The sequence below is a fragment of the Ceratotherium simum genome, chromosome 16 (assembly GCF_057802395.1).
Source record: "Ceratotherium simum simum isolate JZ-2026a chromosome 16, ASM5780239v1, whole genome shotgun sequence".
NCBI classification, from domain to species: domain Eukaryota; kingdom Metazoa; phylum Chordata; class Mammalia; order Perissodactyla; family Rhinocerotidae; genus Ceratotherium; species Ceratotherium simum.
The window spans coordinates 11,724,926-11,751,763 of record NC_141915.1 but is presented as its reverse complement, the minus strand read 5'-3'; the positions used below and the strand labels follow the sequence as shown (position 1 = coordinate 11,751,763).

At 51.3% G+C, this 26,838-nt stretch overlaps 1 protein-coding gene across 8 annotated transcripts in view; it reads right to left on the bottom strand.

Moving 5' to 3' along the window:
* MINK1 (misshapen like kinase 1) overlaps positions 1-26,838 on the bottom strand; it is a 50,987-nt gene that overhangs the window by 6,018 nt on the left and 18,131 nt on the right. For 3 of the 8 annotated variants that reach the window (XM_014789614.2, XM_014789615.2, XM_014789616.2), the window contains exons 2-17: positions 11,839-11,904; positions 10,053-10,109; positions 9,839-9,964; positions 7,829-7,939; positions 7,314-7,404; positions 6,739-6,869; positions 6,366-6,420; positions 6,143-6,221; positions 5,721-5,896; positions 5,159-5,228; positions 4,571-4,781; positions 2,262-2,378; positions 1,700-1,786; positions 1,260-1,490; positions 877-1,050; positions 271-531 (exon numbers count right to left, since the gene is read on the bottom strand). In XM_014789614.2, the coding sequence (XP_014645100.1) occupies positions 271-531; positions 877-1,050; positions 1,260-1,490; positions 1,700-1,786; positions 2,262-2,378; positions 4,571-4,781; positions 5,159-5,228; positions 5,721-5,896; positions 6,143-6,221; positions 6,366-6,420; positions 6,739-6,869; positions 7,314-7,404; positions 7,829-7,939; positions 9,839-9,964; positions 10,053-10,109; positions 11,839-11,904 (2,043 nt within the window). The remainder of the gene's footprint in view (positions 1-270; positions 532-876; positions 1,051-1,259; positions 1,491-1,699; positions 1,787-2,261; positions 2,379-4,570; positions 4,782-5,158; positions 5,229-5,720; positions 5,897-6,142; positions 6,222-6,365; positions 6,421-6,738; positions 6,870-7,313; positions 7,405-7,828; positions 7,940-9,838; positions 9,965-10,052; positions 10,110-11,838; positions 11,905-26,838) is intronic. The other 5 variants (XM_014789619.2, XM_014789620.2, XM_004433199.2 and 2 more) reach the window with 3 other exon arrangements.

The window sequence follows — 26,838 nt, the reverse complement described above, 5'->3', positions numbered from 1 at the left end:
ACCGAGAGAGTCTGCCCTCTAGCGCTTCCCGAACAGCCTGGCATTCTCCCCCTCCCACACTCACCGTTGGGATCACCTCCACACACCCACGTGCCGCCGGCCCCCCAGAGTAAAGGTAAGCCCTGCGGGACAGAGGCCATGGCGGACGCCTCACCCTTCTCTTTCCTTCCAACTCTGAACACATCTCCATCTGCCTGCTCCTCCACTAGCCCTCCTCTTCCTCCCTTACTATTTCTCTGCTCTTTCCTGGTCCCAAAGGGCTGTCTTTACCTTGGGTGGGGCCTCATTATCCGGCCGGACCCAGGCTGGGGGGGTCGGGCTGGGGCCAGGCCCTTCAGAGGTGGGGTCTGAATTCTGGCGGATAACAGCTCCTCGGGCGCTGGGCGTGGCAGTGGGTGTGGGCACAGCAGGGTCGGGGTCGTGGGAGGCTGGGAAGGCAGCCAGGTTTCGGGTGGGCTGGTCCTGCAGGGACTGGGATCGGGGTACAGGCGCTGCATATGGCTTCAGTGGGACCCGGTGTGCCACCAGGCTCTGCGGGGAGAGACCAGGGAGGGTGGGCTGCCTGCTCTGTGGCACATCCCCACCTGGGAGCTGGGGCCTGGGCTGGGAGGAAGGGGCAGGTAAAGCCTCTGGTTTCCCGTCATCCATGGAAGGAAAGAGGCTCCTAGAGCCCGAGAACAGGTAAGACGTAGGAACAGACACGTGCAGCAGCAAGCAGGTGACCGTCTCTGCCAAAGCATCCTGAGGTCTACGACCCCCGGCTTAGGGTGTGTGTGTGTGCATGTGTGTGCACACGTGTGTGCACGTGTGTGTACCTGCGCACACACAGTGAGGCTCCCCATGTCTGTGTTAAGACAGGAACAGGGAGAGACTCACCTTGTGCGGTCCCTCCTGGGGCTCCACCGGCCTCTGCATAGGAGGAGTTTGGGAAAGGGGTCCTGGGGGCCCAGGGGAGGCCTGGGGGACGGGTGGCTCAGGCCCTGTGCTGCTTGGCTTGGTCTTGGCCAAGGGAGAGTTCTGCTGCTTGTTCATCCTCGTTCTCTCTTCTACCTGTGGTGTGAGAGGACGCCAACCAGGCCAGCTTTTGCTTCCCTGTTCTCAAAATTTAGGTCCCCACCTACCCCACTGCTCCAGTCCTCCGGCCTGTGCCCCCTTCCCTCCTCAGGGCCCGCCAGTGCGGAGCAGCTCTGCAGCTATCAGGCCTCAGGCAGTGGGGCTGGGAGGATGGAGTCTTAGGCGGCAAAGGAGGCAGTGAGTACCTCTCGGGCCCAGGCTGGTTTGTCAGCGGGGTTAATGCCCCGACCATAATGATACAGGGGCTTCCTGTCCCCGGGCAGGATTTGCTGCTGCTGCTGCTGCTGCTGCTTCTGAAGCTGCTGCTGCTGCTGCTGCTGCTGCTGCAGGGACTTGAGGTAGGCATGCTCCTGCTGCAGCTGCCTCTGGAGACGCTCCGACTGCCGCTGCTCCTCCAGCTGCTTCCGCTTGTATTCCTGGGCCCAAGGGTAGGGAGACAGGGCTCAGCAGGGTGCGGCCCTGGAAGTCAGAGCAGGCATGCCCTTTCTTTCCTCCAACTGCCTAGAGAGGAGATGTCTTCCCTTGATGCTTGGGTGAAGCCCTTCCCCTGAAGTGTCCCCATCCCATTCCAGCAGAGAAGCTCTGAGTATGCATCTTCCCAGAGGAAGCTAGGGGACCCCGTTACCAGCAGTAGGGCCTGTTCCTGGAGCAGCTGTTGCTGAAGGATCTCGAGCTGTCGCTGCTCCTCCTCTAGCCTGTGACGGATATATTCCTGGGGGGGCGGGGGGTGGGGGGCAAAGGGCAGGGAAAGAGGGAGAGGCGGAGGAGGGGCGGCGGCGGCGGCAAAGGAGTTGGAGGAAGAGGAAGGGATCAGTGGGGTGAGGATGAGGAGAGCGGGGAAGAGTAATAGAGAGCACAGGGTGGGATGAGCCCGCCAAGGGCAGGGAATGAGGAGGAAGCCAGGGCGGAGGACCCATGAGGGAAGGTGCAGGAGAGAGGAGTCAGGGACGAGGCAAAGAGATGGGGGATGAAGGCACAGAGACAGGAGGAGGGCAGGAGCCAGGGTTGGGGGTTGAAGGGTGGGAGAAAACAGAGAGAAAGAGTGAAGCTGGAAAAGATAGGAGGAATCTAGGGGTAGGGAAAGAAGGGGGAAGGGTGTTGGGGAGCAGGGGAGGCAGGCAGCAGGAGCAGGAGGAGAGGCCAGAGGAGGGAAGGGGTGTGTGCAGTGTGTGCTGGGGGCGCTGTACCTGCTCGCGCTCCGCCTGCCGCCGCTCCTCCTCGCGCCGCAGGGCCTGCATGTCCTCCAGCCGCCGCTGCTGCTCCTTCTCCTGCAGCTTCCGCTGCTCCCGCTCCCGCCGCTGTTGCTGTGGGTGAAGAGAGGTGTGGTCTTGGGGACTGTACCAGACACTCAGCACAGCCCTGCAAGGGGGTCCCAGCCCACTTCTGTGCCTCCTGGAAGGGGGTCCCTCCTGGACAGCATGCGCAGGTCTCCTCACTAGGGATGGTGGTGAGTGAGAAGGGCTTTAACCTGTTTCTGCAAAGCTACCTGCCCCTACGCAAGAGCCCACAGGGGCTTGGCTTGGGAAAAACTGCTGTCTAACATAGCTGCCGGCTTGGGACGAGAGGCTGACTTCTGCCCTTGGAGTGGGCCAGATTGGATAATACCTTCCCCTGTCCACTCCTCCACGGAACAAACCAACAAAAACAAAAGTCAACAACCGCCCCCCGCCCCCGCCACTTCTCCTGTCCTCTTAAGTCAACCTCTGCCTGGGAGTCCAAATGGAGTGGACTGTAGTGATAGCCTTAGGCCACAAGAGGGCACCAGGTGCCAGGGCACAGAAAGCTACTCAGAGGACTGGGACTTGGCCCACTCCTGGGCAAACAGCAGTAACCCGGTTGCACTTTCTTTTCACAATCTTTCTGACCAAAGAGTCCGCAAAAAAAAAAAAAAAAAAAAAGAAAAAAAGCACAACTCCTATGGGCCCATTACAGTTGGGAGAACTCTGCTGTTCCTAGCTCTACAGTGAGAATCTGGCAGACCTGCTCCAGGAAACACTTTGGTAGACACGATTTTCTGTTCTTTGTTACCTGAAAACAGTATTTATTAAAAGGATTTGCACTAGGCTCTCCTGTAGCAAGACAGCCCTGGTGGTCTAGTGGTTAAGATTCAGCGGTCTCACTACCTCAGCCCAGGTGCACTTCCCGGTCAGGGAACCACACCACCCATCCGTCAGCTGTCATACCGTGGCGGCTGCGTGTTGCTGTGATGCTGAAAGCTACGCCACCAGCATTTCACGTAACAGCAGGGCCACCCATGGTGGACAGGTTTCAGTGGAGCTTCCAGAGTAAGACAGACTAGGAAGAGGGAATTGGCCACCCACTTCTGAAAAAACTGGCTATTATCTAATCTAGCACCAGAAGGTGAGAGGATGGCACAAAAAGACCAAGCAGGGTTCTGCTCTGCTGTCCACAGGATCACTAGGATTCAAACTTGACTCCTCAGCACTAACAACAACTCTTGTAGCAGGCTTTCCTGAAAATTATTATTATTATTTTTTTGGTGAGGAAGAGTGTCCCTGAGCTAACGTCTGTGCCCATCTTCCTCTATTTTGTATGTGGGACACCTGCCACAGTGTGGCTTGATAAGCAGTGTGTAGGTCCATGCCTAGGATCCGAACCTGCGAACCCCAGGCCACCAAAGCAGAGTGCACGAACTTAACCACTACACCACTGCGCCGGCCCCTGCAAATTATTTTTTGTTCAACAAACACAGAGGCCTGCTCTGGGGAGAGGTACATGGACAGTGTGGAGGCTTCCGTCTATCTCCTATTATTCAGGTAATTTTTTGTTAAGCCCTGCTCTTCTTGAGTTTTGAAATCATGTAATTGTTTTAACAAAAATCCCATCATTTAAGGCAATATTTTAAGCAATCTATACCTCTCCCTCCCCACCATGCTCCCCTGCAAAATAAATAAATACATTTAAACATGTATATATACAGATACACACATATTTTGAATAGACGATAAGAAAAGCAAACCGCAGCTATTTAAAAATAAGATTCTCTACTAATCAAAATGAATTTCTCCCACCCACCTCTAATTAGTCTGATTGACAAGGCTGTACTTTCCAGCAAATCTGAGCCCAAACAACCAAAAGTAAAAGGAAGACATTCTCCATGTTCAGACCAGACAGCTGTGGAGAGCCGATGCCCAAGGGGCTGAGGTGTTTGTACACAGACCCCAGCTCCCAAGATTTAAGGTAAGTGGAGCCAGACAAACCCGGAGCCGAGGCTGAGAGGCAAACAAGGACGGGACAGTCTGGTCTGTGGGGAACCAGCATGGCTTTTCAGAAATGGCTCTGCACTGGGGGGACGCTAAGGGCACAGCCATCCACACAGGGCTGGGCGGGGACAGTGTACTCAGGGCTGGCCTCTAACACAGGACAGAGCCTTTGCACACAGCCTGAAGGAAAGGGCTGGGGAAGCCCCGGCGCTCCTGTCGTCCCTACTGCCCTGAAGAAGCAGGGAGGGGACAGGGACAGGAGTCAGCCCCACCTCCTCAACGCGCCGCCGCTCCTCCTTCTGCTCCTCGATGCGCCGCTGCCGCTGGTGCAGGAGGTGTTTGATGTGTGCCTCGGGGTCTCGCTGTTGCTGCTGCTGCAGCTGCTGCTGCTGCTTTAAAGCCTCTGAGTTGCTCTTATTCTCCTGCTGGAGCCGGAGAAATTCCCTGCGCAGGGTCGACTCCCCAGGCACGTTCATGATGGAGCTGGGTCAGGGTGCACACCGGAGGTCGGGGCCAGAATCCTGCTGTTTTCCACTCTCATCCCGGGGGAGCCGCCTGAGTGGGCACTTTACCTGGACCAGTCTGCCTCGGGTCACTCCAGGTGACCAGGATCTGCCCGCCCCCCTGCCCAGGCTTGGGCCCTGTCCTCCTTTAATATCCCAGCCTGCAGCCCTGCATCACCCTCGCCCCACCTCTTGTTCATCCATTTGTTCCACATCTTCTCAGCACTCAGGGATTTGGTTTTATGGGTCTCTACCTGTCTGTGCCCACCACCCCCAGACTGAGCGTCCCAAGCCAAGGACCACTTTGTCCCCTCAGACAGTAAGTGATGGCCCTCGACCTCCGCCTGCCAAGCCCACCTTGGCTCTCCTTCCTCTCCATGGCTGTCATCTTCCTCTTCGCTGCCGCTGTACTCGTATTCTGTCTCCTCTGCAGGGGGGAGATCACTGCTGTGTCTCCACCCAGTGCCCCAGACCCCACCCTGGGCTAGGGAAACCTTAGATGGGGACAACCTATAAGGTCTGTCTGGATGGCCACGCACCGGGGTCCCCACCCCCCTCCTTGGAGCAATGGGGTGCTGGTGAGTCCCAGGTTTGAGCCTGGACAGAGGTGGGGATCAGACCCCATAGTAAGCAGGATGTGGTAGAATGTGTGCGTGCACTCAGACACGCATGTGCTCAACATGAAGCTTCTGTAAGGACATAAAAGGGGACCCTCATTTGAAGGCTGGCTTGGATCAGGTGGTAAAGAGGAAACACCCCTCTGGGGCTGGAAGTTTGGGAAAGGAGGGCTCCTTGGACTGGGAGAGCTGGGCCTGCCTCAGAGGAGAGCCTGAAGGGGAATCAGGGGGAGCCAGGGCTGGTGAAGAGGAGCAGGGGCCAAAGTGTCTGAGACCTGCCACCTCCCTCCTTGCCCACTGACCCTTCTCGCCTCGCTTCTTCCGGGATCGATCGATGTGGTCCTTGAGCTGGATGCGGACCTGCCGCTCCGTGGGCTGGTCACGGATGAAGGGGAACTTCAGCAGCTGCTCTGTTGGTGGGCGGCTCAGGTAAGTCTTGATGAGACACGTGTCAATGAAGTCGATGAACTTCTTAGACCTGAAAACAATGGTGGCGCACAGAGAGGGACCCCTCAGAAAAGAGAAGTTACAGGAGGAAGAGCGGGGATCATTCATCCAAAAGCCACCTTGACTTCCCTCCTGTCTTGTCCATATCCTAACACCAGGCACCCCGCTACCTCCTCAACACCTCTTCTCTGGTGAGACCCAAGCCTGGCCCAAGTTAAGGCAGGGTGGTCTTATCCAGAGACCTTCCTTCCTGGACACCAAACCCCCAGAGACCTACCATTTCTTGGACTTGAGCCTGGGTGGTGGGTTCCGAGGGATGAGGAAGAGGGCTCGCATGGGGTGCATGTCACACAGAGCTGGCACACAGAAGACATACCATCGGTCCCTTCTGCCAATGCCGAGAGCCTAAAGGAGCCCTTCTCACCATGACCTCCGCTGACCCCCCTCCTCCCTACAGCCACTTCCTGGGCCGTCCCTTCTCTCCCAGACTGCACACTTACGGGGGGCTCCCTCTGCCATCTCAATGGCTGTGATTCCTAGGGACCAAATGTCACTCTACAGAGGGGAGAGAAGAAGGGACATGTGAATGTTCCCAACAACTTGCTTCACCCACCATCCTCGGCCTCTTCAGGACCATGTCCTGGTCCACACCCCTTCCTGAGGCCCCTCTCCTCCAGCTCTGCACCATCCTCCAACTCACCCAGTCCTCTCATCCGTCCTTTCCTTGCCACAACCCCTCACTGCTAACATGCCATTAGACCTTCATTTTCTTCCCCAACCTGCCCAAACCCCCGATATTTTCAGTCTACCCATCACCCCCATCTCACTTCCTGCTCTTGGCTGCCTCCATGCTCCCTGCTTTCTGCTCCATACCCTGTAATCGTAAGTGGCGTCAGGGTTCTCATCACAGGCGATGACCTCCGGAGCCATCCAGTAGGGGGTCCCAATGAAAGTGTTCCGCCTGCCCACAGTGCGGTCCAGCTGAGCGCTCACCCCAAAATCCACTGGGAAGACATGGAGGGAGGGGTCACGTCTGCTCCCCTTGTCTTAGCCCGGCACGTGCGTGCCCGAGGGCAGCAGGGGTCCTTGCCCTACCCACACACTCCTCAGCACCTCTTCCACCCCATCAACATCCTGAAGAACCTGACCTAGTCTTCCTGTGTCTTGGGGAAAAACCAAGGGAAAAGGACCAAGGGACAGCACCCCAGGTAGGAGGGGTCAAAAATATCCCCTCTCCCCAGAGGGACCTGCAAAGCCCCTGGGTCATAAAGGTGGCAGGGAAAAAGTAGAGTGATTTTCAGCAGGAGGCAGGGCACCCCAGGGGAGGAGACAGGAAAGGGAGGAGCAAGCCAACAGGTAGTCAGACTTGAGGCACCAGAGGAATCAAGGGGCCTCTCATTCCATCCTGAAGTGAGAGGGCCCATCTGCCTCTGCCGGAATCAGCGTACCCAGCTTGACCTCGGCGTTCTCTGTCAGCAGCACGTTCTGCCCCTTGATGTCTCGGTGGATCACCTTGTGGGCGTGGAGATGGGCCAGACCCTGGGCAGGAGAGTGGGGGAAATTAGTCTTGGTGTTGGAGGGGGTAGCAAAGAGCAAGGCCATGGACCTGAGCCCAGGGGAGGAGGAGCCATCAGGCTGGACGGGGCTGAGCTGAAGGAGCAGCCCAAGTACAGGCAGAGCTGTCGTGGGGAGCTTCCTCAGAGTGAAGGCTCCAGTGAATTCCCAGCAGCTGAGGGCTGCACGCAGAGAAGTGGCAGAGCCTAGAAACAGAGGCACTTGTCTCCTCCAACAGTCTGAGGGTTCCCCAAGGTCAGGACTCTGCCTCCTCCCCATCCCCATCAGGCCATTTGCTCCTTGAAGAGGCACAGTTCCATCCCCCCCAACATGGGGAGGATCCGTGTCTAGGGAGAAGCTCCAGCCAGGGGTGGCCCAGGAGGCGGCAAGGGAGGGGCCTGGCGCTCACCCGGAGAATCTCCCTGCAGATGTAGGCGATACAGTCCTCCTTCAGGGCGTTCCCTTTTGTGTTCTTTACCAGGTCCGTCACAGAACCAGCACCACAGAACTCCATTACCAGCTGTGGTCCCAGGGAGGCACCGGAAAGAAAAGCACCGGTCAGGCAAGGCCTCCTTCCCTGGGCAGCCCTCTGGAGGAGGACCAGAGGCCTCGGGTATGAGCTGGAGAGCAGGGGCCTCGAGACCCCTCACGAAGGCCACAGAAATTCCAGAGTTAGGAGAGAAAGGGGAAAAACAGGGCAGGTGGGGCTGAGGGAGACGGTCTGGGTCCAGAATAGGAGTCCAAAAATTCCCTGAAATTGTAGGCGAAACGATGTAGGTATGTGTGTTTTCCCTGGGGGAGGGTCCAATGCTTTCATCAGATCCTCATGGGGACCCATAACCTCAGGGGTCGGCAAAATACGCCAGTGAGCTAAGCACGGTATTTACATTTTTTAAAGGTTGGAAAAAATGAAAAGAAGAATCCTATGAAATTAAAATTTTAGTATCCTACATAAAGGTTTTGGGGGATACATTGACGCCCATTCATTTATGTATTATCCACAGCTGCTTTCATGGTGCAGCAGCTCAAGTGAGTAGTTGAGACAGGGACTTTACGACCCACAAAGCCTCAAATATTTACTATCTGGCCCTTCACAGAAAAAGTTTGCCAACACCTGACCCAGAGGCAAGAAAGGGGCTAAGAATCAGCAATTCCACAGGTCTGCAGGAGGCCGAGACAGGGTACGGGGCTACAGATTGCTGCAGGAGAAACCTGGTGTGAGACTGCAGCAGAAACAGCACACAGAGGCTGCGCCAAGGCCGGGAGATAGCACCTCAAGGGAAGAACCACTGAGAGCCAGAGGCAGGGACAAATCAGTGCCCTGGGATGAGTATGCCTGTCCAAATGTTTTCACTGTACATTTTCTAAAAGCCTCATCCAAGGCAGAAAAAGGCTGGACGAGATACGCATATTTGCACAGGCAATAATAAAAGCCCTTTGCATAGGCCTCCCCCTCCGACAGCAGAGCACAGTGGGAGAAGGGGAGGACGGTGTCCAACAGGTCCAGAAGGGGGCGCCCAGTCACACACACCTAGCCTCTAGTCCTCGATGATCTCCCACCACACAGTTGGCAGGTAAACCTACCTGGCATGTTACTCCCTTTCTTTGTGTGTACGAGTCTGTGAGTGTGTGTGTGTGTGCAAGCACACACCTGTCCCCAAAAAGACTAAGCGCCTTGGAGGCAGGGACCATGACACATGCCTATCCGTGCAGGGTACACAGAAGGTCCTCAATAAGTACTTGTCTGGCAGACTGCTGGGAGGGGAGACAGCTCCAAATCCCCCACAGCCATGGCCATGCTATCTGCTGCTCTCTCTTGGGGGCTGGGCTGAGTACCAGGAAGGGCGAGGCTGGGGAATCAGCCTGGCACCAGTGCCAGGCCAGGGAGGGCGATGACTCTTAGGAATGTTCTGCCAAGAGAGAATTTGGGGGAGGCCCAAGAGCTACAGCAAGCTCTGGTTAGAATCATCATCCAGAAGGGCTTGTGCACTGTTGGGAGGGGTCTGAGCCCTGTGGCCACCCACAAATATTTTGGTCTGTTGCTTTCCCAGGAGCTGTGCACAGACAGGAGAACTGATGGCTAACCTCCCTGTGGTCTCTTCCAGCCCTCGCTAGGATTCCATTGCTCACTACTTATTAAGTGCCTGCTGGACACAGGGTAAGGTACTGGTCAGGGGAAAGGTGGGGGCAAACCCCAGACCCCTGCCACCAAAACGCTCAGAGGACAAGAGGCTGCAATGTGTGGGAGACTCCGTATGAGTCAGGAGGTCCCTCTGGATCCAGACACGGGAGAGGCTGTGTAGACTGAAGGGGAGGGCTGGCAAGAGGAGACTGGGCCCTGACGCCGAGTGCCAAAGAGCAGCCTGGAGCCAGGGCAGGGCAAGGAGCCGCAGAGGGGCAGGCCGAGGGCACTTCTCACCCAAAGCTGGTCATCGTTTCCAGGGGGGCTCTTCTTGATGAAAGCCCCATAGTACGTGGCAATGTTGCGGTGGTGAGAATATTTTTTCAACATGTTGATCTCCTGTTTGATCTCTTCCTCCTCGTCCTAGGTGAATGGGAGCAGGTGAGCCCTGAGAGTTCCCTCACCCCCTTCTCAGTGCTCCCACCCTCCCTCTGCCTGCGCCGCTCCCTACCTCCGTGACATCCATGACCTTGATGGCAGCCAGCTGCCCAGTCTTGACATGCCGACCCTACAGGACAGAGAGCCGAGCATGGAGGGATCTGGGTCTCCACTCAGAGGGGGTTGATTCCGGGACAGGGCACACCTTTTGGCTGTTTTGTCTTAGAAAGTACTCCTCATGGTGGCTAGACACCTCAGGTTGTCAGTTGGTCATAAGGGTAGACAGAGGGCTGCAGAAAAACTATGAAGGCTGGATTCCAGGCACTGAGCCTGACAAGGCTGAAGGGTCTCCTCCCATATAACACTCAGAAGAGACGAGTGAGAGACACGTATGTTCTGCTCCAGCCTCTAGGGCTTGGACTTCCTACAGTTTGAAAGTTAGAGTGGGGAGCAAAGGGTACCGTCTCCATCCTCGGCTGGAGGCAGAGGGAGCTGGGGAGGAGGCTGGGGAGGGAGAGGCTCTGCCTCTCTGGCATCTTCTGTGCAAGATAACCTGCCTCGGTGCTTTTCCGTCCCATCCTCTCTGGACAGGAGGCCTTCCCCAGAATCACCCCCCCGCCAAGGCTTTTTATTATTGTTGACAGGAAAGAAAAAAGACAGCTGAGATTTTAGGGAACTAGGGGAAACACAGAAGGGCTGACACGTGTCGATGCCCTGTCACCAGTGCTACTGGAAAGAAACTTCTCCTTCTAGAGTATGTCGTGCCATTCCCCCTCCTCCTACCTCATCCTTCTGGAATCCCTAGGAGCCATCTCAAGCTTGGACAGGAAAGCCCAAGGCTTCCTGGGGAAGAGCAGGGTGGAGGAAGGTAGCCCCTGGTGCAGATGGACATGGGTATTGCCAACCATGCATTATTTTTATCCCCAACAGTCATTTAAGACCCTAAGCCCAGAGAAACAGAACACAGTGCTACTATTTCCATGGCAACGACTAGGCAAGAGACAGGGGGAGGGGGGTGCCTGTTTCCCAAAGCTTACAGGGAAGAAGGGTAAGAGAAAGGCAGGTGGTGCCAATGACCCAGGACACACAGACCCCTGAGATGCAGAGGAGACTTGTGACAAGACCCAGCATCGTATCTGGAGACGAAGAAGCATGGCTTGTGCTCTGGGGGCCTCCAGCTCTGGGGCAGCATCCACCTTGAACATCTCTCTGCTGTCGCCACCTCCCCCCCATCCAAGTGTGACCAGTGGTGAGGCCACGTGAGAGGGCTGGGCTGGCCAGGCTAAAAGCTACAATCAGTGGCTGAGGAAATGCCACTTCTGTGGGAGAGGCAGCCTCAAAAGCAGAAGGCCTGAGCTCTGGCTCCAGCCCTGCTGCAGGCTAGCTGTGGGAGCTCAAGAAACCACTTCCCCTCTCAGGTCACCCATGAGGTCCCACCAACTCCAAGTCCTGTGGGTCTCTGTGGTCTTGGGAGAAGCCAAACCTGCACCTTTGGCCTGAGCTCTGTTCTGAACTCCCCAGTGAGCTCTGACACACACACATCCCCAGACCCTTCCCACAGCCCTCACATGTGCTGTTCCACACCCCACCCAGCTCTAGATCTGTTCCTGCCACACCCAGGACTAGTGCTAAACCCAGAGGCAGAGGCCAGCAAAAACACCCCACTTCTTGCTGCTTCCTTCCCTCATTACTTGTGTTCTCCTCTCTCTCCAGATCCTCCCTCCCTTTTCCCCAGCCCCCAGCCTCTGCAATCTCCCACAGCCCGCCCTCAAATCTCCAGACCCGAGGCCCACTTCTTCCACCCCTCTTGAGAGGGCCCCATGGAAGAGGGTCACACTTCTGCGCCATCAGAGTCTCACCTTGTACACCTGTCCATAGGTTCCATTGCCGACCACCTCCACCAGCTCAAAGATTCCAGCAGGGTCCTGGGGCAGGGGAGACGAGGGAGAGAGAAGGAATAAGGTGTCAGGACTTCAGAACAGGATTATGTAGCTCGGGGGTTGGTTATTCAATCAGGAGCTAAGTGAAGACTAAATAGTATATTACAAGGGGGCTTCAAGGAACCCTGATGGCTAGCTGCCCTTCTCCTGGATTGGTTCAGAGTTCGTGTCCTAGGGGAAAAGCCAGAAGGAGGTGACAGCAAATAGAAGTCAGAGCCCAGCTGGCTTTTCAGACATGCTCCTGATTTAAAACTGAGTGACTGACGAACTCTGAGAGTCTGTGGCCTTATCTGCTAAATGGGGATCCTCTGGGGTTGGTGTCAACTTGAAATGAGGCAATGCCCATAAAATGCTTAAGACAGTGCCTGGCACAGAGCATGTGTGCAGTAAAAGTTAATTATCATTGTTATTATTTTATTTTTTAAAAGCAGGGATGAGGAAAGCTAGCAGGTGCTGGAATTTGAGAGCCACCATCCTTCTATCCTTTTCCCCTCTTCCCAGTCCTCCTGAGACCCAGGGCTTCCAGGCCAAGGTTTGGGGCATTTGCGGGTAGAAGGGACCCGGGAGGGAAGGAGAGCAGGTGACAGTGAGATGCCGCTGGGAGGGGTGGTGAGAAGGGAGAACTTTCGGTTCCCACTTTCCCAGAGCCAAGCGGTGCCAGGAGGAGAGGGCCCAAAGGGCTCAAACAAAGCTTCCAAAGAGGGTCATTGCCTGCCGGGCCAGGAGCAGGCCAGCCGGCTGAGCAGCACAGCTGCTGGGAGGCCACCCACACCCTTGTGGCACGACTTCTTTTTGAGACAGAGAGGGAGAGGGAGAGCGAGAGGTGGGGAGGCGGAGCTGCAGGCTGAGAGTGAGCCTCAGCCTCCAGTCTGCACAGCGCACCTCCCGCAAAACAGGCTGGTGGTTCACGGTGCGGCCCCCTCCCGCCACCTGCAGGACTGAGAGGGGAGGCACAAAGTGAGCATGTCACAAGGAAACAAACTCTCCAGGTAACGCCTAGGCCTCTGTGCTGATAATCCTGAAAGTATATAATCTAAAACTCCTTTCTCCCTGATTTTGAAAACCAATATAGGATTTCTAAAAAAACAAAAAACAAAACCAAACAAACCAAAAGAAACTTTCACCCTCCACCCACTGCAGTGAGCAGAAGGAACATGACTTGGGCGTGCTGGAGAGACCAGGGAGACACCAGCCAGTCCTCACTGTACGCTGTCCTTGCCCATTTCCTCAGAGGGGGAACAGGAGGACTGGAAATGTGCCCTGGCTCCCTGGCCCTCCCCTATCACAGCACGTGTCGTCATGCACTGTACCCGTGTATTTACTTGTCTGTACATTCCCAGAGGAAAGGGACTGAACCCTCCTTGCTCGCCAGTGTGTGCAGCACTAGCCCAGGACCTGGCACACAGCAGCCTGAAAAGACATCCCAAACCCACTCTGGGGCAGACTTGACCAAAGTTGCAGAGGGGCTCCTTCCATGTGCTCCCAAGGAGCCTGGGCTGACCAGACCAAGAATTTCGTGGTTCTATGTTCAATTATTTAGCTCCAGCGGAAGGTCTAAAAAAAAAAAAACAGCAGGCCCCACAGGAAAAGGAGGAAATGGAGAAATGTGGGGCTAATGAGAGGTTTGTCTGAATGTGAGAGCTGCAAGGAACCTGGAAGGAGTCATCTTGTCTATCTACAAATCCAGACTCAAAAGGAATACAGCTCCCTAACAATCTCCCCCAAACGGGCTCATCCATTTCACGGCTCTTAACTCGGACTGTTGGGAAGTCCTTTCTTACATCTAACTTAGTTCTTTCTGAGATGGATGGAGACAGGAAAAAGGACTTAGGGTCATGATTTTCTGGATGCTCCTAACCTAAGAGGGTAAAATATGACAGGCCTGTTAGAGTCATAAATGATACACCACCATCTCCTCAAATCAGCACAAATAGATTTTATTTTGTAATCTTAGCTCCAAATCCTTCTCCTTCCTATACATTTGGGTGTCACTGAGAGATGAAAGATACATTTGGGTGTCACTGAGAGATGAAAGATACATTTGGGTGTCACTGAGAGATGAAAGAACAATCTTCGAGGTCAGATGCACTAGGTTCAGATACTGATTTCATGGTTTCAAGCCCACTTCCTGACCCACAAATCAGGATGACCACACCTTTTTGAAAGGGTTATTCTGAGATTTAAGCGGAGACCATGCATGTGACACGGCAGTGCTGGTGCCTAACATCCTCCACAGCACGTGCCCCAGAGGCCACCCCTCTCCGCTTTTCAATAGCAGCACCATTTTCCACACCCAAATCTCACCTCTGCACCATCCTCTGCTCCCCCTCCTTCCTTCTCCACATCGGCCACCGTGTCCTTTCTCCCTTCAAAATGTCCGTTTGTCTCTTCCTCTCAATTTCCGAAGCTGCCACCCCAGACCAATCCCTGTGCTCCTCCCTCCTGCCTCACCACTCTCCCCTCTGCTGCCACCGCCAGATTTAACCCTCCTAAAATGGCGCTTTCCTAACTTTACTCTTCTCTGCCCAGAACCAGCACAGCTCCCCACTGCTTCCAGAAGAGTCCAAACACCTCAACCTGATATTTAAAGTTGTCCCATCATTAACCAACCAATAAATATTTTCTGAGGATCTACATCTACCCTGCGTTGGGCTGGGCCCTAATCAGGGAAAATCTATCAGGCAACTTTCTCTTATTTTGTTCATCTGTTAAATATTTACTGAGCACCAACTGTGTGACAATTCCTCAGCTAGGTACAATGGGGAACTCAACGGTGTGTGAGAAACACGGAGGGCCCCTCAAGGACCTTATAATTTTATAGACAGGGCAAGTTCCCCAACACTGACGTGTGGCACTGTATGATTATATGCCATAAGAGCAATCAAAAGCACTAAAGGCATTAAGGACCTGCTCAGTATAGTAGAGAAAGCACTAGAGTGACTTTCTAGGGAGAACTTGAGCATCAGCTGTGTGTCCCTGAGCAAGTATTTAACTGTTTGGGGCCTCATCTTCTTCACACCAACTAAGAGGGAGTTCGATGGGGTAAAAAGTCTATTTCATGGTTTCAGGGGACAGAATCAAATCCTGGCTGGGAATCTCAGGGAGGCTTCCTGGAGGAGACGGTGTCTGAGCTGGGCTTTGGAGGCTGCCTAAGTTTTCAGTTGGTGACAGGAATTTAAGAGTGAGGAAGGCCATGCCATGCCTAAGGACAGGTTTGGATGTGGAGTTTGAGACACTAGGGGACACACAGGAGTAAATGTGTATCAGGCAGTTAGAAACACGGGTCTGGAAAGGAAGATTTAGAGGACACTCTTCAGTGCGAGAGTGGGAGAGTAGGAGAGTGGGAGACAGGAGGTCCAGGGAGAGTATATGAGGAAAGAAAGAAAGAGCCGGCACCAGCCCCGGAGGAATGGCCCCGTGCTACCCACAGGAGAGGAGGAGGAGAACAGACACCAGGGGAGCAAACGGTCAGAGAGGACGGCAGACACCACCACTGGCCTCAGCACCCAGGAAGCCCTGGGAACCTCTGTGGGAACTGCAGTTGAGCGAGCAGAAGGCAGACAGCAGGGCTGGAGGAGGCGGGAGTGATGCGGAAGTGAAGGCTATGGGTGCAGCACCTTCTCTGGAGAAGTCAAACTTGGAGAGGAAGGGGGAAATCAGACGATGGCTAGAGTAGGCAGCAGGGCCAAAGGGGTTTTCAAGGTAGGGAAGATCTCTCAGGCTTGTGGAAGGGAAAAAGACAAAAAGAGAGACTGATGATGCTTGACGAGTTAATTTTTTCTGATATATATGCGTGTGTATAGATGGATGTGTGTATCCCATAGTGTGTAACTGCATCTTCCACTGGTTTACAGTTGTGATAAAATACAGCAGTGTCTACTCTCTCTTACACATATACCCAAGGATTCAGAATGCCCAGAAATGCATACCACCGTTCAAATATGATTCATGCATTGATGTGGCTTCTACTGTGGGCCCTTAAACTATGTGCCTGTCTGTGTGCTTGGTGACTCTCTTCAATGGTGATCTAGTAGAGGTGCCTCCAGAGGGAGGTGCTGTACTCCTGGGAAGCCCCCAGGCAGCCCTGGCTTGCCCCCTGCACATGGGCACAGCTCTGTATGACGCTGTTGTAGGCCTTCTCCCGCTCTTTCTCTTGGTGCTCAAACTCTTTGTTCTCAGCAGTCTGGGTAACTACTGAGAGGAGGGAGAGAGAAGGACAAGAAGAGAGAAGAGACACTGGTCTTCTGAGGTAGGGAGGAAGAAAGACGAGGGAGCTCCATGAATACCCAACAACCTTGACTTTAATGATTACGTAGGAGGGAAGATCATCTGCTAAGTAGGAGTGGGGCTGCGGGGCCTGAATAGGGCAGAAAAGCTTGGGAACAGCCGCTCTACAGGGTGCTTTAGGGTGGTGGTTCTCAAACGTCCAGATACATGAGAATCTCCTGGGAAGCAGATTCCCAGGATCCGCCTCCAGAGATTCTCTTTTAGCACCACAGGCCAGGGGTGAGGAGCAGGAATCTGAATATTTAACAGATACCCTGGGTGATTCTAAGCAGAGGGTCAGCGGACCCATTTTGGAAAACACTGCCCTTTAGGGACTTACTAACAGGTGAATGGAAGGTATAGGAAGATCCAGGAGCAACAGGGCTCTGAGTGAAGTGAGGCAGCCTGAGTGGTGAGTGAGCAGCATCTGGGTGATTAACTCCTGTTCTCGTCTATAACAGCTCTACAGAGCCTGTGTCCTCACTCAACTCATGCCCATTTTTTTCTAGGTTCACGTGGGCGACCGGCCTAAAAATGACCTCTCTTTTCAGCCACGCCAAATCTCAAGTTTTTTTTTTTCAGGAAGTCTTCCCTCGCGACTCTAGCCGACCACAAGCTATCCTACCCATGAATTTTAACCTTAATTTCACCTTCACGATGAGTTTGAGTTTCTCAAGAATAGGACCAAGTGGGGGCCAGCCCGGTGGCGTAGTGGTTAAGTCCGTGTGCTCTGCTTCGGCGGCCCAGAGTTTGCAGGTTTGGATCCCCGGCACAGACCTATGCACCACTCATCAAGCCATCCCTGGTGCCACTGTGGCAGCATCCCACATACAAAATAGAGGAAGATGGGCACAGATGTTAGCTCAGGGCTAATCTTCCTCAGCAAAAGGAGGAGGATTGGCAATGGATGTTAGCTCAGAGCCAGTCTTCCTCACAAAAAAAAAAAAGAAAGAAAAGAAATTAAGAAAACAATTCAATTTATAATAGCATCAAAAAGAATAAATTTATCCAAAGAAGGGTTAGATGTATACACTGAAAACTACAAAACACTGTTCAAAGAAATTAAAAAAGACCTAAGTAAATGGAACGATAGCCCCTGTTTACGGATCAGAAGACTTAACATTGTTAAGATCTACAGATTCAATGCACTTCTATCAAAATCCCAGCTGCCTCTTGCAGAAATTGACAAGTTTATCCTAAAAATCATATGGAAATGCAGGGGATCCAGAAGAGACAATCTTGAAAAAGAAGAACAAAGTTGGAGGACTCTCATTTCCAATTTTGAAACCTACTACAAAGCTACAGTAATCAAGACAGTGTGATACTGGCACAATGACAGACATATAGATCAATGGACTAGAATTGAGAATCCAAAAATAAACTCTTAAATTTGTCGTCAATTGATTTTTGACACAAGTACCAAGACCATCCTACAGTCTTTTCAACAAATGATGCCAGGACAACTCAATATCCACATGTAAAAGAATGAAGTTGGACCCCTACCTCATACTATACACAAAAAGTAACTCAAAATGGATCACAGACCTAAAAATGTAAGAGCTAAACCCATAAAAGTCTTAAAAGAAAACATAGCAGTAAATCTTCATGACCTGGATCAGGCAAATGGTTTCTTACACATGACACCAAAAGCACAAGCAACAAAAGAAAAAAAAAGATAAATTGGACTTCATCAAAACTAAAAACTCTTGTGCTTCAAAGGACACCATCAAGAAAGTGAAAAGGCAACCCACAGAAAGGAAGAAAACATTTGTAAATTATATATCAGATAAGGGACTTGTAAACAGATAAGGGACTTGTATCTGATAAGGGACTTGTATCCAGAATATGAAAAGGACTCCTCAATAACAACTCAACAATAAAAAGACAAATAACTGAGCCAGCCCTGAAGGCCTAGTAGTTAAAGTTCGGTGCTCTCACCAGTTAGGTGGCCTGGGTTTGGGTTCACAGAACCACACCACCTGTCTGTCAGTTGCCGTGCTGTGGCAGCGGCTCATACAGAAGAACTAGAAGGACTGACAACTAGATATATACAACCATGGACTGGGGCTTTGGGGAGGGGGGCAGAAAAGAAGAAGATTGGCAACAGATGTTAGCTCAATGTGAATCTTTCCATGCAAAAAAAAAAAAGACAAATAATCCAGTTAACAGATGGGCAAAGGATCTGAATAGACAGTTCTCCAAAGAAGATATACTGTGGCCAATAAGCACACGAAAAGATGTTCAACATCATTAGTTACTAGTGAAATGTGCACCAAAACCACAACAAGATACCACTTTACACCCACTAAAAGGCCTATAATCTAAAGGATGGACAATAACAAGCATTGGCGAGGATGTGGGACCCTCATACATTGCCGGTGGGAATGTAAAATGGTGCAGTCCTTTGGAAAACAGCTTGGCAGTTCCTCAAAATGTAAAACAGAGAGTTATCACAAGACCCAGCAATTCTACTCCTAGGTAGATACCCAGGAGAACTGAAAACACACGTGCACACAAAAATCTGTACATGAAACATTCACAGCAGCATTATTCATAGTAGCCAAAAAGTAGAAACAATCTAAATGTCCATCAACTGAAGAATGGATAAATGTGATATACCCATACAATGGAATATTATTTGGCAATAAAAAGCTATGAAGTGCTACAACATGGATGAACCTTGAAAACATTTTGCTAAACGAAAGAAGCCAGATACAAAAGGCCACATACCGTATGCCTCCATTTATGCATAATGCCCATAAGAGGCAAATCTATAGAGACAGACGTAGATTACTGGTTTCCAGGGGCTGTGTGGAGGGAGGAATGGGTAGTGACTGCTAATGTATAATGGGTTTTATTTGTGGTTGATGAAAATGTTCTGAAATTAGCAGTGATGGTAAGTCTGTGAATACACTAAAAACCACTTTAAAATACTTTAAAAGGATCAATTTTCTGGTATGTGAATTATATATCAATAAAGCTGTTATTAAAAATAATAATCCTGATGGGAGGCAAAAGGTACAAACTTTCAGTCATAAAATAAATAAGTCTTGGGATGTAATGTACAGCATGGTGACAACAGCTAAGAATACTGTATTGCATATTTGAAAGTTGCTAAGAGAGTAGATCTTAAATGTTCTCATCATAAGAAAAAAAAATTCTGTAACTATGTGTGGTGACAGATGTTAACTGGACCTATTGTGACTATCATTTCGCAGTATATATAAGTCTCGGGTCACTGTGTTGTACACCTGAAACTAGTATAATGTTATATGCCAATTATACCTCAATTAAAAACAATAATAATAAACCTAAGAGCACTTCCCATAAGGCTCAATAAATTATTGTTGATTAGCGACAGTTTCCACTCTAAGAAAGCTACTCCACTAACATGAAGGGAGCCCTCGAGGTGCTTCTGATCTAGTAACACATATGAAAAAGTCCTGAGACAAACATAGGAAATGATAAAGTACAACCACTTACGTGATTAAGAGTTAGGCAACCTGGTTTCTAATCTTGGCTCTGCTGCTAATAGGCTGTGTGTTTGGGAGCAAGTCACTTAACCTCTCTGGGTTCCCTTTCAACAAGATAAGAAAACTTTCCAGTTCTAACTCTATGCTTCTAAATGCTCAAGGCCACACTCCACGAAGTTGCCACCTGATGACTATGTACCAGTTCCAGGAGCTGTGTGCAGGAGCTGTGTTAGGCTCGGGAATATAGCAGTGAATAAAATGAGGCAGTCTCTGCCAGAATGATGTTTACATTCTCATGGGGGAGGCAGACATTGAACAACTCAACCATTAACTCTTGAACTATAACCGTGGTACATCTACGTGCTACGGAGAAGTACTGGGCCCTAAGAGAACAAACTTGACCAAGTCTGAGGAATCAGGGAAATATGTCGTCTCTAAGGACGACATATTTAAGCTGGGGTCTAACAGTCTTCCCGTGCTCTCCTCTGAGCAATGAATGCTATTATATGCCTGATCCCCGTGGCCCTTATCTTTACTATCTTATGAGATCTCCCACATTTTCTGTCTCAGAGATCTCTCTCATTGCCCACCCTCCCCATATCCCCTTAATAATTAAATAGCTAGCAATTTTTGAGCATTTTCTTAGTTTCTGGTACTGCTGAGCACTTTAGAAGTACAATCTCGGGCCGGCCCCGTGGCTTAGCGGTTGGGTGCGTGCGCTCCGCTGCTGGCAGCCCGGGGCTCGGATCCCGGGCGTGCACCAACACACTGCTTCTCTGGCCATGCTGGGGCCGCGTCCCATGTGCAGCAGCTAGAAGGACGTGCAACTGCGACATACAACTATCTACTGGGGCTTTGGGGGAAAAATAAATAAATAAAATCTTTAAAAAAAAAAAGAAGTACAATCTCATAACAAACTTTGAGGTAGGAGGTAGGTGCTGTTGGTACATTCACTGCACAGGTAAAGGAAATTTAGAGCAATAAAGACTTGCCCAGGGTTACACACAGCCAGGAAGTGGCGAAGCCAAGGTTTGACCTCAAAAATTTGACTCCAAGGCCTGCTTTGCCTTGCTCACAGCTCCTGCTGCCTAAGGGACCATGTTTTCAACCATTTGGTCCCTTTCTTGCCCCAGCCATAGCTCATGAGTCCAAGAAAAGGGTTCCTGACTGAAGAGTAGCCAGCCCAAGACCGAAGAGAAAAGATGAGCTTGGGCAAATTTCCCTCTCAGCCTTTCCAACCAACACCCAGAGGGAAGATGCCCGACAGCACACGGAGTACCTGGAGAGTTAGGGCTGGAGAGGCCGTTATGGTCTCAAGTAAAGGAAAGCTGAGAACAAAGCAGAGAGGAGGGAGAGGGAATGAGAGAGCAGCAGGAAGGGAGATGGAAGTGGGAGAGAGATTGACCGATTGTTCTAGCTGTCCCCTGGTGTTACCACAAATTTAGAACCAGCCTACAGTTCCTCCAAGGAACTGGCTATGCTGCAGTTCTTGTGCTCAGACGCCAATGAGACTCTGGACCTTAATAAAAATTAATATTGGTAGCCAGCACTATTCTAAGAGTGTTACACATACCAATTAATTTAATTCCCACAAAACTCCATGACATTGACAGTGTTATTAATCCCACTCTACAGATGAGAAAACTGAGGCTCAGTGAAGCAACTTGCCCAAAGTCAACAAGCTAATTAAGTGGCAGAGCCAGGATCTGAACGCATGCAGCCTGACCCCAGAGTCTATGCTACAACTATCCCCTTCTTTGACCTAGCTTGAGCAGGTTCCTTGCAACCGAACAAGCCAGACCACAACGGCACTACTTAGCTTTTCACATGATTATGTCTCATCTCTCGAAGTAGAAGAGAAGCTCTTTAAGGGAGGAACCATGCTCAGGTGGTCGTGGGTAATACAAGGTATGAGAGCTATGCAGACTTGTGCTGACATGGGTGCCTGAATGAAAAATAACAGCAGTACGTTATCCGTGCAGCACGGAATCCGGATCATACACAGAACCACTTTTGTTGCATACTGAGCACGCAGAGTAACAGTCTGTGGCTGCTTTCTTGCACTCATAAGAGCTTACATTCCTAAGCATTTCTTATCCTTCATATTTTATATACATTAAAACTTTATAAAGTTGGTAGAAGGCGTCACGAAAGTGTTAGAATCAATTATTGATGAGCAGGGCTCTGAGACAACTGACACACTCCCTCGTGTAAGTCAAAAACTGTCAGAGATATGTCACGTGGCACTGTGCTTTACACTGTATGATGTAATTTACAATTTATAATCATACACGTTCAGATATGAAGACACAGTAGTGATGTTAACTGCAAACCCTCTCCAGGTAGATGCAACTCACATGCAATACAAGGGACCATGTTTCACAGACACATTTAATCCTGACATGCACATACTTAGTGATACGCAGCCATTCAGGATGCTACCCCTGGGGCCGGCCTGGTGGCATAGTGGTTAAGTTTGCGCGCTCCGCTTCGGCAGCCTGGGGTTCGAGGGTTCGGATCCCGGGTGCCGCCATACGCACCACTCATCAAGCCATCCTGTGGCGGCATCCCATATACAAAATGGAGGAAGATGGGCATGGATGTTAGCTCAGAGCTAATCTTCCTCAGCAAAAAGAGAAGGATTGGCAATGGATGTTACCTCAGAGCCAGTCTTCCTTACAGAAAACAAGTAATAATAACAAAGGATGCTACCCCTGCACGACTCGGGCAATGCCTGTCACCCATCCCTCCATTTTCCGTACAGCACCAGGCATATTTCTGAGGATGCATGAACTGCTCAGATGTTTGTTGATTTATTGTTTAAATGCCAGACAGAGCAAGGCAGAGATAGGTTCGGTCAAGGAAAGCTTTCTGGAAGAAGTTGAGGATAAAGAGCTGGAGGGAGAGAAGAGGCCCTAAGCTGGGTGGGTAAAGAGGAAGCACACAGCCTGCGGGTGGGCAAGGGCGCAGAAATCCCTTCAACTCCTTCTCCTCTGCCTTGAATCGCCCTTCAGTGACTTCAGGTGTCTTGGTCTCCGCAGCTATAGCCCACAGACTTCCTGAAGGCTCTGCCTTATGCTTCAGACTCTCCCCAGCATTTGGCACACACTACGTGTGCGATAAATGTAAGCTGAACACATTCGGTTCAGCCTTGATCATTCCCAAGACTCCAACTTGCACCATCACCACGGGCTCTTCTTGAGCTCTTTCTTCCTTGCTTTGCTGACGTTCAAGGGGCCCCTCTGCCCCCTCCCACAGAAAGAACTAGGGGGAAATAGCGAGCAGAGCTCTGACAAACAGCAAGGCAGTTAGTCTGATGCCTGGGGCTCAGCACCAACTGACATTTGCCTTTCCCTTCCCTGAAATCAAGAAGTCATTTTAGGGCCGGCCCCGTGGCTTAGCGGTTAAGTACGCATGCTCCGCTACCGGCGGCCTAGGTTCGGATCCCGAGCGCGCACCGACGCACCGCTTCTCTGGCCATGCTGAGGCCATGTCCCACATACAGCAACTGGAAGGATGTGCAACTATGACATACAACTATCTACTGGGGCTTTGGGGGAAAAAAAGGAGGAGGATTGGCAATAGATGTTAGCTCAGAGCCGGTCTTTCTCAGCAAAAAAAGAGGAGGATTAGCAAGGATGTTAGCTCAGGGCTGATCTGCCTCACAAAAAAAAAGAAGTCATTTTAATGTAGTACAGTCATGCATCACTTAACGATGGGGATACGTTCTGAGAAATGCGACGTTAGGTGATTTCGTCATTGTGCAAACATCACAGAGTGCACTTAACACAAACCTAGATGGTACAGCCTCCTACACACCTAGGCTATACGGTATTAATCTTATGGGACCACCATTGTACGTGTGGTCCATCATTGACTGAAACGCAGTTACGCGGTACATAGGACCGTAGCAGGACAGGTTGAGATTAGGTTAAAAATGAAAGCTGTGACTAATCTCTAAGAGAAAATGCAAAAGAGTTTATGCATCAGTTGTTTCAGGACTAGCAAATCACAGTCCAGTTCAGAGGCTGGGGCAGGGTAGCAGTGGGGATACTACCTGAAGCTCAAGAAGGAGGGAGCAGTGAGCCAAAGCTGTAGGACCAGGCAAGGAGAGCGGAGAAAACCCCAATTATTCCCTCACAATTAGCGTGCAGATACCTAGACATGTACAGGAGGGGTCTGGCACCACAGTGGAATCTAGGATGAAAGGGGTGGGTGACAGAATGGGCAAAGGGAGGCAAGCACCTTAGGTTTGAGGTCACATTTCTCGGATGTGGCCGAGAGCTGGCAGATTAGAACCCTGGCCTCCAGTGCTGTTCTACTAACAACAATACCTCCTGTAACAAGCTGCCTCTTCCCTTGGTACTCAGTACTTCAGATCGCCCATCTCCAAATGCAAAAAGGCACTCATGCTGTCTGCTTTGCATGTAGATGAAATCCCCTGAGGGTAAAGTTGTTTTTGAAGTACTTTACCAAATGAAGACTGTTACTACCAATATTAGCCGGCATCTTTTTTAAGTGCCTTTAACTGCCTTCTAGGAGCTTATAAGTCAGACAGCAACACAGACAGAAGAGTTAAAAAAAATGGTAAAATAGGGGGCCGGCTGTGGCTTAGCGGTTAGGTGCGTGCGCCTAACCTGGCGGCCCGGGTTCGGATCCCGGGCGCGCACTGACGCACTGCTTCTCTGGCCATGCTGAGGCCGCGTCCCACATACAGCAACTAGAGGGATGTGCAGCTATGACATGCAACTATCTACTGGGGCTTTGGGGGAAAAAATAAAAAATAATAATAATAAATAAATAAATAAATAAAATAGGGGGCTGGCCCCGTGGCTTAGTGATTAAGTGCACGTGCTCCGCTACTGGCGGCCCGGGTTCGGATCCCGGGCGCGCACCGACGCACCGCTTGTCCAGCCATGCTGGGGCCGTGTCCCACATACAGCAACTAGAAGGATGTGCAGCTATGACATACAGCTATCTACTGGGGCTTTGGGGAGAAAAAGGGTAAAAAAAAAGGAGGAGGATTGGTAATAGATGTTAGCTCAGGGCCGGTCTTCCTCAGCAAAAAGAGGAAGATTGGCATGGTTGTTAGCTCAGGGCTGATCTTCCTCACACACAAAAATATATATATATGGTAAAATATAAGGGGTAAAATTGCTTGTGAGGCAACTGCAGGAGAAGCAGGTAGGATAGGAAAATGTATCTTCCACTTTTTTGTTGACCTATGAGGCTTATAATTACAAAATTTCAGAGCTGAAAGGGTCCATCCATTAAGAATTCCAGGAGATTCTAGGAAGCTGTTGGAATAGTAGAAAGAATTAGCACCGTAAAGCGTGGGGAAGGGCTGGAAGTCCTTGGGAGAGAGAAGAGGGAAGGACTGGTCTCTCCTGCGCTCCAGGCCCAGCAACAATTATTCACTCGGATATGCCCTGGCAGGTCCTGCTGCTGTAAGCGGTGCCATTCCCAAACCAGGCAAGGTGCCATCCTACCCCGACAGGGGAGCAGCACCAGGAGGCGGGGCCGCCAGGGGTGTAGGGGGATAGGAGGACAAGGGCTGGGCGAGGGGGCCACAGCCCCATCTCCTCCCATTTACAGCAGACAGACTTACTCCTATTGTCCACAGAGGATGAGAGGCTCAGAGAAACCTGTGATAGAGACAAACGGATGGGGGAAGAGGGAAAAAAGAACTGCAGGGCCACCAGGGAAAGAGAATGGGAATTTGTGGTCTATAGAGGGAGCCAACGAGAGATGGCATAATGGAGTCCAAGCCAAACAACTCTCTTGCCCTGGAACAGCAGGGCTGCCAGGGCCTGTGGAGCCTCTATTTATCTGGTACTGAGACTGGGCTGGGCTGAGAGGCCCACCCTCCCTGCCTCCCAGAAGAAAACAATAGGCCTGTTTTCCTGAGCTCTTCCTGTGACCCAGAAGGCCCACACAAAGAGGAAGAGGGGGGCAAAGGCAGTGTGGTACCAAGGCACAGCCTGGGGGAGGGGGCCTTCAATCTCCCAGAAGCTCAACAGTGCCTGGAAACCACCTCCCAAACCCCAACCATCTAAGCCCTACAACAGTGACTGCTATGCAAATGCAGCTTAAAACCCCATCCCCTAGTCCCACTATCAACCAGATTACTAACCCCAAACCCAGTCTACAGGAGATATTCTGAAGCCACCACCAGGGGAGGGGCGAAGGGCCTGAGAGTGGCAGATGGGGTTTCCCTAACAGTTCAATCCCACAGGGACACAGGCTGGACTCAGTACTGGCAGACATGGCAGAGGAAGAGTATTCTGGTTGAGGGGGCTGGAGACCTAGACATCCTTCGATTAGCTCTGAGTACCTAAAGGATGTGTGTGCATGGATGCACTTGAGAAAAAAATGTAGCAGGGTGTGTGTTTGTGAGAAAGAGAGAGTATGTGTGTAAGAAAAACAACAGGAGTGGATGTGTGGGCCGAGGGTAGGGAAGTGGCAGGAAAAGTTTCAGGTCACCTCTTCCTTCCTACCCTACCCAAGCAGAGAAACCAGGCACAGCCCCAAGGACCCAACAGGAAAACAGAGAGCCAGACGCCTGCCTTTCTCAACAGGAGGTAGGAGGTGGCCCTTCGAGGCCTGAGTCTGTCTCCATCTCCCCCAGGCCAACCAGGGGAAGTGTGGTGCTTTACCCCACTCCTACCCCAAAGGACTCAGTGGGGAAAGCAGGCTCAAAGCCAAAGCACGAGACAGATGAAATGTTCCTATGGTGAGAAAGGAAGCTGACGGAGGACAGGGATCAGCAGAGCATCTCTTCACTGAGTCAACCATCGGAAGGGAAGAGAGAATGAAAGGAGGGTTAAAACCCTCGTCAACTCCTTATTGCCCATCATGTCCAATAATAAACTGGACTCTAATAAACCCTTCAAAAAACTCCTTTCTCAGCTTTTATTACTCTCTAAAACTGACTCTCCACTCTGCTCCAGGCTAACCCTACCTTTCACACTGTGGAACTGAACTGGATCCTTTTACTCTGGTTGCACACTGTGAGGCACTAGTCCTCTGTTTATCTATTGACTGATACACATGTTTTGAAGTGTTTTTATGGGAATGGGGTGCAGGAGGGGAGGAACTCAAGTAGGCTCTGGGAGTAGAGGAAAGGGACAGAAAGCAGAAAGATATTTACGTACTGGGAGGAGGGGTGCTTAAGTCACTC